A 14184-nucleotide genomic window follows, 5' to 3' on the forward strand; every position below is an offset into this window, starting at 1 on the left:
TCACATCGCATACATCGCATCACCGGCATACCCTCTCCCCACACCTCCCTCTTTTTGCACATTCGATGTTTCTACTTTTTCCATTATTCTCTTCCAATCTCCTCTTTCCATTTCTTTTGCCCTATGATAGACGTCGTGTACTTTAGTCGCTTCCAAGCGTATCTCCTCTCCTCCCCTCCCACCACGCTCTCTGGCCAGTAAAAGTCCAGCCCGCTCACCCGCCCTTCCCTCTGAACCCCCGACTATCCCCCCTCTACTCTTACTCTATCACCACCCTCCTCCCTTCCTCCTTTTCCGCTCAAAGCAGCTCTTTCCCTCTCCTCCCTTTACTCGCCCTTCCCCTTCCAAAAGACCCTTTCCTCTCAAAATTCTATCTTCTTAACGCGTTTTTTATTTCCTTTTCTTGTTTCTTACCTCCGAGTAATGGTTTATAGTCTCTTATATTATGTTCTCTTCTCAAACAAAAAACTATATATGTTGATGTCACCTAGCCAGCAAATGTAGTAGTCGCCAGTCCGCTGTTTAGCGTCTGAGTCGGAATAGCGGTGCTGCGGCGTTGTGATCAGGACAGTGATTGATCAGGTCCGAAAAATCTGGCTGTAGTTTGCAACTTCGCAGTTTGCCCGCGAGACTTGTTCTCAACTTCACTCTTTTTTCAATTTATTCCAGTCATTCATAAACCGCGATTCGCCAGGACACACTTCACAGCATGGGTAAGACACCAGGGTGCATTTTGAGAGAGCGTGTTTGGAGGTATCTTGTTTGACAAGCACCGCACGAAATCAGCGTTTCTATTGCTCATTCGCGCTGTTTACTTAGTTGTCGATGAATGGCTACAGCTTTTGGCACAGCACCCTGTGTTCACAACCCCGCCGCCAAACGTGGGCACCGGGGAGGCGCAGCCAGGGGAGCAAGGAGATTAGCAATACGCAGCGAGCGGTGATTCGCGGCACAGACCTGTTTGTAGCAGTAGGCAGCGAGGTGCGCTGGATAAGTCTAAAGGCGTGCAAGGACGCATACGTGCAGTTTGAGAGCACGCGGCTGGGGGTTGCGAGCAGCATTGACGAAACGCAGTCCGACTACAAAGCTACAAGCCAGCAGGACGCGATCCAGCACGTGCCCTGGTACCGGGTTCTGGGATCGGCGCTGGGGTTTGAGATCCGGCGGCTGGTGTGCAATAAGAGCGGGAAGCTGCTGGCGGTGGTCGGACGGCGGCAGGTGGCGGTGGTGACGCTGCCAGGACCAGAGTCCCCCAACCGGGCGGGTGTCAAGGGGGCATTTGCTGCAGCCCGAATGGACAAGCCCAGCGACGAATTCGACGGAGCGTGTGTGAGCTGCGCGTCCAAGATTATTGGCGGCACGGCAATAGGCCGGCAGGGCGCACAGGCCGGCGAGGGGCGCGGCGCGCGCGTGGCCGATGCGCTGTGGCATTCGATGTCATCGTCGGACTCGCATCTGGTGGTGCTGCTGAGCAGTGGCGTGGTCAAAGGTGTTTGATGTGCTGGCAGGACGTCACAGTGGCAGAGCAGACGATCTCGCTGGGCAGTGTGGCTGGCGTCAGCAATGGATTTTCGGTCGGACGGGCAGTGGGGCTGAGTATGGGCGGTGGGGTGGGCGGGTGGGCGCGGGCGACGCTGTATGTCCTGATGAATACGGGCCAGCTGTTCAGCCTGTGTCCGGTCCTGCCGCGCGCGTGCATGCTGGAGCGGCCGTGGCTGGAGCAGCTGCTGGATATCGCCGAGATGGATATCCGCGAGTGGCAGGCGGAGGAGTATGAGTCGCGCGGCAAGGTGTGCTCGCCAGTCGAGCTTGTAGCAGCGCGGGATGCGAAGGAGTGGCTGGTGAACGTCCTGGAATTGGAGCCCGGCAAGGCGCTGATGAATGTGGCGCTTGCCTGACGCATGGCTCAGACCGGCTGTTGGGCAGGGCCCGTATCTATACCAGCCGGAGCCATCGCCGGTGGCGGAGCTAGGCGTATGACTCTGACGCAAGCTCGAGCATCCTGGATACCGAGGCCGAGGATGCCAGCGACGTCGTGTATCTGGATACCGGAGACGTGGGTGTGGTGGCGATCAGCTACTGCGACTCGCATGTGGAGCTGTTTGCCGACCTGGAGCCGGTGATGGCGCGGTGGCGGCAGCCGATGCAGGGGACCGAGTTCACGCTGCCTGTACTGGCGACCCTTGCCAGCGTAGACCTGGCAGTTGCACCGCTTGCGCGGGGGGGCGAGCTGAGCGACAGCGACAGTGCCGAGGAGGAGCTGCGCCCCGTTGGAGCCGTGTCGCTTATTGCCAGATCCCCTGTGCCCTTGCTCGCTGTTTGCCATGCATGCACAGGGCGTCCATCGCATTGACACGCGCAAATGGGTGGCTCTGCTTGGCACTGCCATGGGTACAGGCACCGAGCAGGAGAAGAACAAAGCACTGGGGCAGCTGCTGGCTCTGCTGAGCGGCGGCAAAGCCGGCAGTGCACTGATGCAGCGCAGCGTGCTGTGTGTTGTGCAGACGAATGCAAGCACCGAGCCAGGCCGCGCTGCCCGTAGGTTGGTGGCGTGGTGGTCGACGATCCCTACCTGGCCTACTCGATCATTGCCATAGTTGCGCCCAGCAAGCTTGGTGGCCAGCAGCTATCATGTTGCCAGAGTATACCAATGACGACAATCCTGGTGACAACTCAGCACACGATGACATCGACGAGGAGACAGGTGTGCTGGTGCTGGGTGACGAGAACGTGCAGTACGTGCCGCGGACTCCCGCTGCCCGTGTACTCGGCACCAAGCGACTCTGACCTTGCGTTCCAGGCGCCGCGACTGGTATTGAACGAGCCCGGGGACGCAGAGACAGTCAACGAGGTCAAGTTGTCGCAGCTAGGCACCATAGTCGGGCAGCTGCGCGGCCACCTGGGCGAGGTCGCCCACGAGCACCAGAAGATGGAGGCGCGGGTCGAGCTGCAGGTGCAGGAGCACCGCCGCCAGTGCGACAAGCTGCGCGAGATCTCGGCAGGCTTCGCGAACCACTTTAAGCAACTTGGTGAGTCGCGGAAGCGGCTTGCGGGAATCCAGGATAACAGCTCGAAGCTCGCCGGTGCGCGTTGACCAGCTGCTGCGGCTGCTGGTTGCCCACTACCAGCCGACATTGACGCGGTCCGAGCAGGCGCTTTCACGCGACATCGGCGGTGTATTGGGGGCAGTGGCCGGGCCCGGCGGAGTCGCTGAGCAGGTCGATGAGCTGCAGGAGCGGCTGGCCCAGCTGATGAACCACAGCGAAGAGCAGACGGGACATGCATCGCAGGCAGCCGTGCTGACATTCCAGACGATGCGGAAGCGACATGAGAATGGATTGAGTATGGCTGTCGAGCGATTGGAGGCTCTCAAACAGCGGGTTGCGCTGGCAGAGGGCGCTGGCAAGTGAACTGAGCCACAGTCGGCAAATGCTACCAGACCAGCGCCCTCCCTTTGCCACTGTTCGTCGTGCCTGGTCATTCTTTGCGAAGACGCTTCTCTGGGATTCTCAACGGCTTATAATGTATCATTCGACAACCAAAATACGGGGTACATGTTGGCTTTGGTGGTAGATGTATTGTGCACAGACAGGTTGGATTGGCCAATATAATGGCAGACATACAAAAGGAAGGAAGAAGGAAACAAAGGTACAATTAAAGGTTTGTGTTGTTGCTTGGGTGGGGGTCAGCGGTCGAGGACGGCGCGCTGGTGCGCGTGGACGTGGGCACGCAGGACCCGGATTTCTTGGTCCTGTGCGCCAATGACCTCAATGGCCTTCTTCAGCACCTCCCACTTGCTGAGCCTTACGCTCCTATCCACCGGCAGCGTTTTCCTGAGCGCGTCAAACAGGTTCTTCATTTCCTTGCGCCGCCGCCTCTCTGCCAGCTTGTGGATAGTGCGAATCTTGGCTGTTGTCATGCGCTCGTCGTCCACGTCGTCCTCGTCCAAATCTGCCAGCGACAATTCCACATTGACCGACGACCGGGCTGCTGCCACCGCCGCCGCCGTCTCGGCCGCCGTCGGCGGGGAGCGTGTGGTCGGCCGCATTGTGTTGAGGGGCGGCGTGGGCAGCGAGCCTTGGCTGGCCGGCTGGTGGAACGGCGACACTATGTGGACGCTGGTGGCCGACCGCTGGTCGTAGTTGTTGATGATTCCGGGAATCCCGTACTCGCCCGCCACCACCTCCTCTTCCTTGTATGGAGGCGCCGCGTGCGGCGGCGGCGGGTATTGGTACTGCGGCACGTACGCGTGCTCGTACTGCTGTGGTGGTGCTGGTGGCGCCGGCGCCGGTGATGTCGCCGGGAGCCCGTACGTTATCTCGTGGATGCTGGGCAGAGATACTCGATGCATGTGTAGCGCTTACTCCAACAGAGTGTATATATGGAGCCTCTGCTTTTGAATGGGTCGTGAAGATGTAGAAAAGCTGTTTGTGCTGGAGCCAGGCCGAAAAAGGAAAAGGAAAAGGAGTGTGCGCAACAGGGGCCTTACTATAACGACAGGCGAGAAAAAACGAGCGACAGAGGGTGTTTTTAAAAAAAGGGAGCACCAGCATGCGAGAAAAGAATACTTTCGGCCTGGCGCCGTTTTATACATGAGGAGGAAAAGGTGTGTGGCCGCCATGAAAATAAAAATTTTTTCTCACACACCCAGGCAGAGACATTCAAGGGGGAGGGTGGAGTCGGGTGAGACGGCGGGCGCATATACATGTGTATGTTCGTTCTTTGGCCGCCACTCTTTTTCTGGGCAGGTTGGGACGTGACATGCTCATGTTGCCGATTGTCCCAGGCCGTTGTAAAGAGGGAAGCACTGGCCCCCGGCTCTCACCCTTTGCAGCCCTTTTCCTGTTGTGGAGCGTACGTGTGCAGCAGGTGGGCGGGGAGGTTGGGATGCACATTGCGCTTATTGTGCTTATTCAAGGGCGAAGAGGCCTGGCTGTTCTCACTCAATTGCCGTTTGTTTTCACAGTCGCCGCTTATCTCTGGGCTCTTAAAAAAACGTGCAATTTATGCAATGTCGATGCATATGGTTGGGAGCTGGTCAATCAGAAGAATTCGTATTTCCACCCACCGCCCATCCAGCGCTGAGTGCTATTCTTGCGACCGGGCCAAGCGGCGCTCTGTCACAAAAACATGGCTGCTTCCTAACCTGCCCTTCCCCCTGCTGATCCTATATCATCTGGCAGAGACTTAGCAATATATGCACTCGCAATTGGAGTGTTATTTCCGGGGGGCGCACGTCCTTATTGTGTGGGTCGCCAATACGTGGATCCCCTCTGTTTTTGCGGGATATTCGGTGGTCGCAGGAAAGTGCCGACCCACTGCACATGGCAACTTTTTTTTCTGACGCAGGAGAATGTCTAAAGTCACATTCGACAGAAAAGGACGGATGCAAGAATGACATACGCAGACACCCGCGCAAAGTCAGAAGCGCGTATTCCCACACGGCAGCGTGTCGAGAAAACCAGCATAATGTGACCTGGCCGCTCCAAGTGCCGAGCAAGGGGCAGAGAAGGGAGGGGCGGGAGCCGACAATTGCAAGAGGGGTTTCTGAGTGCGAAGAAAATAAATGGTTGGTCACGTACAATGTGTAGGACAGGTGACAATGACTCTGTCACATGCTCCACAAAATAAGGCTCTCTGCGGCCAAACCTGGAGCAACGCGCACACACCGAAGCCGGCAGAGAATTGGCGCTGCCGCGCATAGGAATTCTGGACGGTGTTATTTATAAGTAGTAAAAATACATGATATACATGGTGTTGCTGTTGGGGGATGCATCCTCGACATGCCTTATCGTGCCTGCGATCTGGCCACAATCGATTCCATCGTGGTCACCCGCCATGCGTTTTTGGGGAGGGGAGCAGGCAGGCGTCAAGCATCCCTGTCTTCTGACAGCAGCGTGCGGCTGCTGCGAGCGTGCGCCAATGGCTCCTCGGTATTTGCCCTGATGGGCACAAACCACTGTTGCGCAGGCAGTCCATCATTGCGCAGAGCTAGAATGTTGCTGGCCACGTCATCCTCCAGGTCATGCGTGCCCCCCACGAACACCACGTCCCACTGGAGGCTGTCGATGGTCGGCGCGCGCCTAACCGGCCGCAGCGTGGGCGTTGGTGAGCCCACCTGCGGCATCTCGGTCAGCGGGACCTGGGAGCTGACCGAGGGCGCCAGGGAAACGGGCGGCGGAGGCGGCAGGCTCTGTGCGGCGGTGTTCTTGTCATCGTCGCAGACGGGGCACGGGACGGGCTTTTTGCGCATCGTTGCGTTTCGGTACGTGTTGCGGCACCTGCCGATTCCCTGGTGAACGGTCTTTTTGCGCCGCAGATACTCGCTGCGTAGCATGAGGCGGATAGGCGGCTCGAGCGGCAGGAAAAACAGCGTGATGATGCCTTCCATGCCAAGCATGATCTGCGCGGCCAGGTAGAGCTTTGTCAGCCCGTGGTTTTTCTCCGGGTTGTCGTTGCTCAGCACCCCGTCGTTCATTAACTTGAGTGCTGTCGATAGCATCCCCATGCCGTAGACGACCTCGAGCACGTGGCAGACAACCACCATTAGCGGGAATTGCAGGATGCGCCGCACTACCTTTGTCGCCATCGACCAGAACTCGCGCCGGCCCTGCGGCCGCATCACAACAATCGAGCGGTTGAGCGTGACGCGGTTCCAGCATGTTGCGCTGGTGCAGCAGCCGGATAACCACCGATACAATCACAAAGACTCCGTAGAATACGGTCAGCGTCATCCACGCAAAGTTGGTCGCCCACATAATAGCCAGCCCCTTCTGCACCGCCTGCCGTGCAACTGCCTCGTTCCAGCCCATTGCCTTCTTGCCCAGCTTGAACTGAAAGTACCCGCAGTGCCCCGAGCCTAATGTCGGGTCGAAATCCAGCCACACGTAGTTGCCTGTGATTACGGGCACCACGGCCATCATCGCCGAAACGCAGCCAGCGACTGCCAGGAAATGCCGCTCGTAGGCCATTACGCGCTGCACGTTGCTGAGGATAACCAGCTGCAGATGCACGCTGAGCAGCGCCCTGACAAAGACCGACATTAGGTTGAAAAACGTCATTCCGGCCATCGACGCCTTGCAGTGTGCCTGGTGGTCGCCGCTGAACCCAGGCATCATGATCGATAGGTTGTATATCCGGAAGCAGCTGTACAGCACGTCTATAATCGAGGCCACGAACAGCAGCCTCAGGGACGCGGGCAGTGACAGGTACATCGCCGCCTGGGTGCCGCGCGGCCGCATAATGCTTTTGCGCCGACCACGCAGCCGTGTCGCGGCCACCACCGAGATTGTTTGCCGATACATGTGGATGAACCCGACTACGAACAGGCTGCAGAGTATGCTGATCCCGTTGAGCACCAAGAGCCCGGTATTTTCTGTCTGCGAGAAGAGCGCGGGGGTCGCGCTGTTGCTTGCTTCTGTTGCTTCTCTCAATAGGTCATCCATGTCTATGTGTCACCCTATGTACGAGAAGGCTATGTGAACATTGATGTGTGGCTGTGTGCAGTACTGGAGAGAGGGAAGGCTAGAAGAGCGAAGGTGGTGGAAAAAGAAGAAAGAAGCGGTTCTGAGAAGCCCTGCTGCCCTTTATGCTCTACCGTGTCCCAGGAAAACAAAAGGGAAACCCCAGAGCGAAATCTTTTATCCCCAGCTATTTCCCCTCCTACGAGTGGCTTTGCCCTAGAGACGTTTGCGTAAAGACGGGGTGCAGTTTAAAGGTCGCGACAATCGAGTCACGCTGATGCAAAGGGCGCGGGAAATGGCAGGAGCCTAGAGATGTAAGAGTGGAAAAATTAAAACTCGGCAAGAGATGGAGGAAGAAAGGCAGAGATTTCTATTTCAGAGTCCAGCGTCTCCAGTGTTCAGTCCCTCTTTTCCCCAGGAGACATAAAAATCAACTGGGCGATGCAGCTCGCAGGCATCCCAAGGGGCACAACGAAAATAGAAACCTGGCTGTGCGGTTTTTCTCTTTCATCATTCAAGGGGACGATCCCCGTGCTGTCATCACTATCTTTCCTGCCGTCGTAGCCCCTTTTTTCTCACCGACAGGCTGAGAGCAAATCATGCGCAGCTGATTGACTCCCCGGCAATGTACGTGCGCCAGCCAAACACATCGCACGAATTTGCCAGACTCGCTATGATGGAGTTCCTGGATGCTAGACATCCAGTGCAACAGTAGGTGGTAGGATCTGCCTTGCACAGCTCCCCCAGTCACAGAAACGGACTGCCTATTTGTCGCTGTGTCGCACTGCGTGCAGGAACCCATTTGCGCGTGTGCGGATCGATGTTTGCATGCTGCCCATTTCCATACACGCAATGTTTTTGATGTGTACTTGGAAATGAGCAGCTCCTATTTTTAGGGGCGCAGAATACAGACGCTGACACCTGGCGCGATTGGGATTAGCTGCTTGGGGACGGAGGCTCCATAGGAGTCTTGAGGACTGCATGGATGGCCATCGTCTGCAATGATAGCGTCGCTTTCTGGAAAAAGAGAAAACGGCAACATGTGGTATCCATAACGCATGCGCATGTGCAGTGGACAGGGATTACTATGTCCGCTGCGCGCGCAAAAAACAGCCCGCATCGTGCTACTTGTTACCTCCGTGCCCATGCCCTTTGCAAAGTTTCAGAGATTTGTGTTTCTTGGCGACTCCAATGCCGACACCGGCAACCTCCTGCGTCTGACCAACGGCGTGTACCCGGATCCCATGGTCTACCACCAAGGGCGCTATTGCAGCGACCTTATTTGGGCTGACCAGCTTGTGCGTTGTCTGGATATCCCCAGCTTCAATGATGCATATGGCCGCGCAACCATTGATTCGGAGATGGCCGACTCGACCTTCACCATGGGTGGCGTGGATATCCAGATTCCATCGGTTGCAACACAGGCTGCGAGGATGGCGGATCTAAGCAGCGGTGACCTGGTGTTTGTGCAGGTCGGGTCGAACGACTTGAACGCACTCATCGGCAGCTCCGTGACACGCGTTGTTGGGAATCCGTATACGATGCAAGAGCTCGCTGACAGGCTGCTGGAAATCGTGGAGGCAATATGCGAGAAAGCCAGGCATATCGTGGTGATGAATGTGCGCCCGCGCGAGGACTACCCGGCGGTGCTCCAGCGCAACGACCCGGAAGTAGTGGAAAAGTCAAAGAGGGACACGCGCGAGTTCAATGCAGCTGTGGCTGACGGCATCAAGGCGCTGAACAAGAAGCTGGGCGAGGGCTACAGGCTCTCTGTGTTTGACACATACGGCTTCCAGAAGCGCATCTCAGAGGACTGTGCCACATGCGGCATCGACCCAGATGTCCAGACGCCGTGTATTTCGGTGTCGCCGGACGACGGCGCAGCTGTGCTGACCAACCCGGAGTCCAAGCTCTTCTACGACACTGCGCACCTGGCCAAGCGCCCGCAGGCTCTGCTCAAGGAGGCTATGCTCGACCACATTACGCACCACCACATCGGGTAATTGCATTTCAACTGTTTATTACAATGTAATAGCTTGCGAAATACATACAGAAAAGGGCTCAACAAAGGGCTACTTAGGCGCGGCGCTCAGCACGGGCCTTGCCAGCGGCGGCCTTGCGGGCCAGGATCTCCTCACGGTCCTTGGTGATCTTCAGGGCGGTGACCGAGACGTTCGAGGGGTGGACGGGGATGGGGACCGAGGCACCGTTGACCTTCTCGCGGACGAGGCGCTCAATGTGGATGACCCACTTCTTGCGGTACACGGCGGTGACCTTGCCCTCACGGCCCTTGTACTGGCCACGGGTCACAATGACCTCGTCACCGCGGCGCACGGGGATCGAGCGAACCTCGTACTTCTTGCGCAGGTCCTTCGACAGACCAGCCGACATCAGGCGGCGGCGGATGTGCGACGGGGCCGAGAAGTGGGCCTTGCGCGACTTGCGGGAGGAGGAAGAAACGTCAGCTACAGAGATAGACTTACTTACTTGGTTTAATATACCCGCTGAGGGGAGTTCGGGAATCGTTCAGCTTTAAGCTGACACGCCAAGGCAGCCAAACGAGAGAGGGCCGGGCCAGGCGTGCAGTGACGACGCATCCTCGCGGTCTGGCAGCTGGTGTGCCGGAAAGCGAGGGTGCGCCGAGGCAAGTGAATGCCTAGCAGAGGGGTCATGCTTATCCTGCGTAGCGGGTGCGATACGGCAGGGACGGAGTCATACAGGATCTACTCAAAGGCACAACGCGACCGACCGAGGCGCCGATGCATGCTGGTACGTACCGGAGAACTTCATTTTAAATCTGCGAGATTTCTAATTACCGTGAATGAGAAGCGGAAAAGAGGTTGAGCCACGAGCAGCGCTGGGCGTGCAGTCCTCAAATAGGTGCTGCAGAGTGGTGCGGCAAGAAAAATTTTCCTTCCAGCTCGGGCAGCAGCCAGCTCGGCTCGCTGAGTCACGTGCAAGTAAAGTTGTATGGCTCAGGATTTTATTGGCTGGACCGTTTGGCTCGGTTTGGATTTTTGGTTTACTCCTGATCAGCAGGCTTGGCGGTGGTCTCCTCGGGCTTCATGGCCGGGAAGCAGATGACCTCCTTGATGTTCTGCGAGTCGGTCAGGAACATGCACAGGCGCTCAATGCCCATGCCCCATCCGCCAGTGGGCGGCAGGCCGTACTCGAGCGACGTGCAGAAGTTCTCGTCGATGAGCTGGGCCTCGTCGTCGCCGGCAGCCTTGTCGTCGGCCTGCTGGGCGAAGCGCTCGCGCTGGACCTTGGGGTCGTTGAGCTCGGTGTAGGCATTGCACACCTCCTTGGTGGCAACGAACAGCTCAAAGCGCTCGCACAGGCCCTCGATGGAGCGGTGGTACTTGGCCAGCGGCGACATCATCTGCGGGTGGTTGGTGATGAACAGCGGCTTCTCGGTGGCCTGGACCTCAAGGAAGTCGCCGACCAGCTTGTCGAGCAGACGCGCGTTGGTGCGCGGCGCCGAGCACTCCACATCGTGCTTCTTGCACAGATCGCTGAGGAACTGGTTGGTCTCGGCAGTGTGCAGCTCGGAGGCAGGCGGGAACTTGACGTTGAGGGCCTCCTCGAGACCGCCAATCATGTCAACGCGGCGGAACGGCGGCGAGAAGTCAATGACGAGAGGCGGCTTGTCCTGGCCGTCCTTGTGGTACTCGACCTTGTAGTCACCGAACATGTACTTGACCATGCCCGAGACCATGGTCTCGGTGATCTCCATCAGGTCGTTGACGTCGGCGTATGCCATGTAGAACTCGCACGTGGTGAACTCGGGGTTGTGCGTCAGATCAATCGACTCGTTGCGGAACTGGCGGCCAATCTCGTACACCCGGTCCAGACCACCAACGACGAGCATCTTCAGGTACAGCTCGGGCGCGACACGCATGAACATGTCCAGCTTCAGGTCGTTGTGGTGGGTGATGAACGGCTTGGCGGTGGCGCCACCAGCAATCATGTTCATCATCGGCGTCTCGACCTCCAGGAAGCCCAGGTTGTCCAGGAACCGGCGCACGTAGTTGACGATCTTGGCGCGCGACACAAACTTGTTGCGCACCGACGGGTTCATGATCAGATCCAGGTACCGCTGGCGGTAGCGCGTCTCCTGGTCGCGCAGGCCATAGTGCTCCTTGGGCAGTGTGCGCAGGCACGGCGCCAGCAGCGTGATGTCGCGCGGGAAAATCGACAGCTCGCCGCGCTTCGACACGCCAGGATATCCACGCACACCGACGATGTCACCACGGCGCAGCACATCGTGAACAGTGGCGAAATCGCGCTCAGAGTCGCCCGCCGACGCCATCACCTGCACGCGCTTCTCCTCAGAGTGCAGGTCGTAGAAGCGCAGCTTGGCTCCCGACGCGCGCTTGTTGTGGATGCGCCCAGCAAGCCTGACCTCGACGTCAGTCAGGATCTCGCCCGCCTTCAGCGTGCTGTACTTCTCGATGAATGCAGGAACCGACATGGTGACGTGGAACTTGTGCGGGTACGGATACGGGCCCTCAGCACGCATCTTCTCGATGGCCTTGCTGCGGATCTCAAAGTACTGGTTCGGGTTCAGCTCCTCCTCGCCATCCTCGGCGCTCTTGTCGGTCTTCTCGGCCTTGGCAGCCTTGGGGGCGGCAGCGGCCTTCTCGGCCTTCTTGGCCTCCTTCTCGCGCAGCTTGATGCGGCGCTTGAGCTCGGACTTTGACACCTTCTCGCCGGTGACCGGGTCGACGTGGGTAGCAGCGGCAGCAGCGTTGTCAGCCATGGTTATTTACTCGTATTTAAATCCCCGAATTGCAAGAACAAGAAGTATGTGATTTGAAACGTGGAGAGGAAAAATGCAGGCGTGCTTTGCAGACCGTCTTAAATAAAAATTTTTAAACATCCTGCCCCCCTAGTGAGTCAGAGCATTTTTGGGCACCCGCGAGCCGCGGTTTACTCAACACGAGTATCTCGTGATTCACATCTCGGTTTCCCACAATCATAATTTGGTGTAGACTCCGAGAGGAAAAATATGCCAAGGCTGCGGAATGCTGCGGCTGTGGTTGACTTCATCGACCTCTTGCCTCAAATGAATCACTATATAGACTACTATGTACTTGCGTTGACAGAGTGCGCAGCAAAGGGGTATATACTTGAATATTAGTGAGCTGCTATTGTAAACTGTCACCTCAGACTCAGATTATCTATATGATATTTTGAAAACTGTCTATAGATATTCTTAGAGTAACAATACAATGCAATACAGAGTACCTATATTATAGAGGTTATTTATAGTTACTAAACTAGGTAAAAGATATTTAGAACCTTTAAAACTTATTATTCCTTTATGGTTATAGCACTTCTATAAAACCCCTATTGGTATTTTTATTTATTTTTATTTTAGTTGCTAATATCATTTTAGATGTTACTAAATAATCTAGTTTTTAAAATATTTTGTAGGTACTAGTAAATGAATTAAAATTTATTAATAGGTAATTCTAATAAAAGACTATTAGTTTCTTTAAACTTTCTTATCTGTGAATAGCCTCTACTAAAATAACTAGAACTAAGAAATATAAGATACAAAATATAGTGCTTCTCTAAAACCCTATTAGTATCCTGAAAATTAGAGGTAATTTCATATAACTCTGCCTAAATATTAGTAGAAGCATACTAATTATATATCAACTAAGATTTTTTAGGATACTGATAGTGGTTTTAGTAAAGCACCATATTTGGCTTAAGAATTAAAATTTTTAGATAAAATAAATAACTATTTAGTACTTTAGAATTTCAAAGTAACCTCAGAAAATATTTATATATATATAAATAATCTAAACATAATAAATAAAATTTCTATGTTTATTTTGTCTAGTAGTAAATATCTATTTTGAAAACAATTATTCAAATATAAAACTTGCAAGTCTAAGAATGACCACTAATATGTCAGCAGATGCAATAGAGGCCACTGAAATAACTATAGCAGTAGCAGCTAATTCACTTGCTGCTGCATCAGCCGTAGCAGCAGACACTGTTGCAGCACTTAACAATGCATATGCACCAGCACCCCCAGTCTGTGCACATGACCCAGTTCAAGGGATCACACAATCTATGTGGGATATGTAAGGCTGGGTTGCAGGTCTAACATCAATGCCATTTAAGGCATATGGTGATAGAAAATTCCACAGAATGGCAACAACAGATAGTATAGTGATATGCATTTTGCTACAAGACATGGTATCCAGGGCTGATGCTGCAGTAGATGCTGATGCTGCGGGAGGCGATGCTACAGCTGACTGTTGCTATATGTACCAAATCCCACAGCCAGAGCAGCAGAATCTGAAAGGCCACTGTATTCATCGATCCAGGTCGGGACGATTTACTGTATATGATGCACGAAAATAGCAGCAATGGGAAAGAGGGTGAAAAAAATGCTCTACCGCTACACACGGCAGCAACGCAATAAGGAGCTCAAGCTGCGCCACTATGACAGGATTCGTTGGGATACAAAGGATCAAGTCCCAGAAGATGCTGTCCGCAGAGCAGAGGCAGAGCTTTCCAAGCACTGCTGCCGGACCCTTAGCCCAGCAAAATTCCGTGCCTACGTTGCTGCCCGTGCATCTGTGCGGTGTGTCCTAGCACCGTTTTATGCCAACACGATGACAGCGCGAAGGTTATCAGAGCAGCAGCCCACTAAGTCAAACAAGCAGCACCAGAGGCGCTGGAAGGCCCATCCGGGTGT

The 14184-nt window shown here is 55.3% G+C and overlaps 8 protein-coding genes across 8 annotated transcripts; 2 read left to right on the forward strand and 6 right to left on the reverse strand.

The window, feature by feature from the left end:
* Nucleotides 1-398: 398 nt before the first annotated feature.
* On the forward strand, nucleotides 399-1563 carry DL89DRAFT_28535 (uncharacterized protein). The gene has a single exon (XM_040889818.1). It carries the CDS (start codon nucleotides 826-828, stop codon nucleotides 1495-1497), a length of 672 nt encoding a protein of 223 aa, XP_040742052.1. The 5' UTR covers nucleotides 399-825; the 3' UTR covers nucleotides 1498-1563.
* A 51-nt stretch (nucleotides 1564-1614) lies between these two features.
* DL89DRAFT_28619 (uncharacterized protein) lies at nucleotides 1615-2531 on the reverse strand. The gene has a single exon (XM_040889851.1). The coding sequence runs from the start codon at nucleotides 2387-2389 to the stop codon at nucleotides 1907-1909; it is 483 nt and encodes a 160-aa protein (XP_040742053.1). The 5' UTR covers nucleotides 2390-2531; the 3' UTR covers nucleotides 1615-1906.
* Nucleotides 2532-3574, reverse strand: DL89DRAFT_28710 (uncharacterized protein). Its single transcript, XM_040889900.1, has one exon. It carries the CDS (start codon nucleotides 3304-3306, stop codon nucleotides 2674-2676), a length of 633 nt encoding a protein of 210 aa, XP_040742054.1. The 5' UTR covers nucleotides 3307-3574; the 3' UTR covers nucleotides 2532-2673.
* Nucleotides 3575-4643, reverse strand: DL89DRAFT_28711 (uncharacterized protein). The gene has a single exon (XM_040889901.1). The coding sequence runs from the start codon at nucleotides 4551-4553 to the stop codon at nucleotides 3843-3845; it is 711 nt and encodes a 236-aa protein (XP_040742055.1). The 5' UTR covers nucleotides 4554-4643; the 3' UTR covers nucleotides 3575-3842.
* A 1068-nt stretch (nucleotides 4644-5711) lies between these two features.
* DL89DRAFT_323803 (uncharacterized protein) lies at nucleotides 5712-7445 on the reverse strand (the record flags this gene model as incomplete). Its single annotated transcript, XM_040891416.1, has 2 exons — nucleotides 5712-6610; nucleotides 6699-7445. The coding sequence occupies 2 exons, from the start codon at nucleotides 7443-7445 to the stop codon at nucleotides 5870-5872; spliced, it is 1488 nt and encodes a 495-aa protein (XP_040742056.1). The 3' UTR covers nucleotides 5712-5869.
* Nucleotides 7446-8529: 1084 nt separating this feature from the next.
* On the forward strand, nucleotides 8530-9529 carry DL89DRAFT_268750 (uncharacterized protein). Its single transcript, XM_040888034.1, has one exon. It carries the CDS (start codon nucleotides 8609-8611, stop codon nucleotides 9464-9466), a length of 858 nt encoding a protein of 285 aa, XP_040742057.1. The 5' UTR covers nucleotides 8530-8608; the 3' UTR covers nucleotides 9467-9529.
* Nucleotides 9530-9539: 10 nt separating this feature from the next.
* On the reverse strand, nucleotides 9540-9926 carry DL89DRAFT_225198 (ribosomal protein L24; the record flags this gene model as incomplete). Its single annotated transcript, XM_040884737.1, has 1 exon — nucleotides 9540-9926. A coding segment is annotated over one exon (387 nt), but the record flags the coding sequence as incomplete, so codon positions are not given.
* Nucleotides 9927-10485: 559 nt separating this feature from the next.
* On the reverse strand, nucleotides 10486-12225 carry DL89DRAFT_225163 (lysyl-tRNA synthetase; the record flags this gene model as incomplete). Its single annotated transcript, XM_040884732.1, has 2 exons — nucleotides 10486-10824; nucleotides 10909-12225. 2 exons carry the CDS (start codon nucleotides 12223-12225, stop codon nucleotides 10486-10488), a joined length of 1656 nt encoding a protein of 551 aa, XP_040742059.1.
* Nucleotides 12226-14184: the final 1959 nt, after the last annotated feature.

Source organism: Linderina pennispora (genome assembly GCF_002104995.1).
Source record: "Linderina pennispora strain ATCC 12442 chromosome Unknown DL89scaffold_10, whole genome shotgun sequence".
In the NCBI taxonomy this organism is placed as follows: domain Eukaryota; kingdom Fungi; phylum Kickxellomycota; class Kickxellomycetes; order Kickxellales; family Kickxellaceae; genus Linderina; species Linderina pennispora.

Bases quoted from the DNA above. Each gene is read 5' to 3' on its own strand.
- DL89DRAFT_268750 (XM_040888034.1), top strand. From the start codon at position 8,609: ATGCCCTTTGCAAAGTTTCAGAGATTTGTGTTTCTTGGCGACTCCAAT.
- DL89DRAFT_28710 (XM_040889900.1), bottom strand. From the start codon at position 3,306: ATGTCAGCACGGCTGCCTGCGATGCATGTCCCGTCTGCTCTTCGCTGT.
- DL89DRAFT_28619 (XM_040889851.1), bottom strand. From the start codon at position 2,389: ATGGCAGTGCCAAGCAGAGCCACCCATTTGCGCGTGTCAATGCGATGG.
- DL89DRAFT_28711 (XM_040889901.1), bottom strand. From the start codon at position 4,553: ATGCTGGTGCTCCCTTTTTTTAAAAACACCCTCTGTCGCTCGTTTTTT.
- DL89DRAFT_28535 (XM_040889818.1), top strand. From the start codon at position 826: ATGAATGGCTACAGCTTTTGGCACAGCACCCTGTGTTCACAACCCCGC.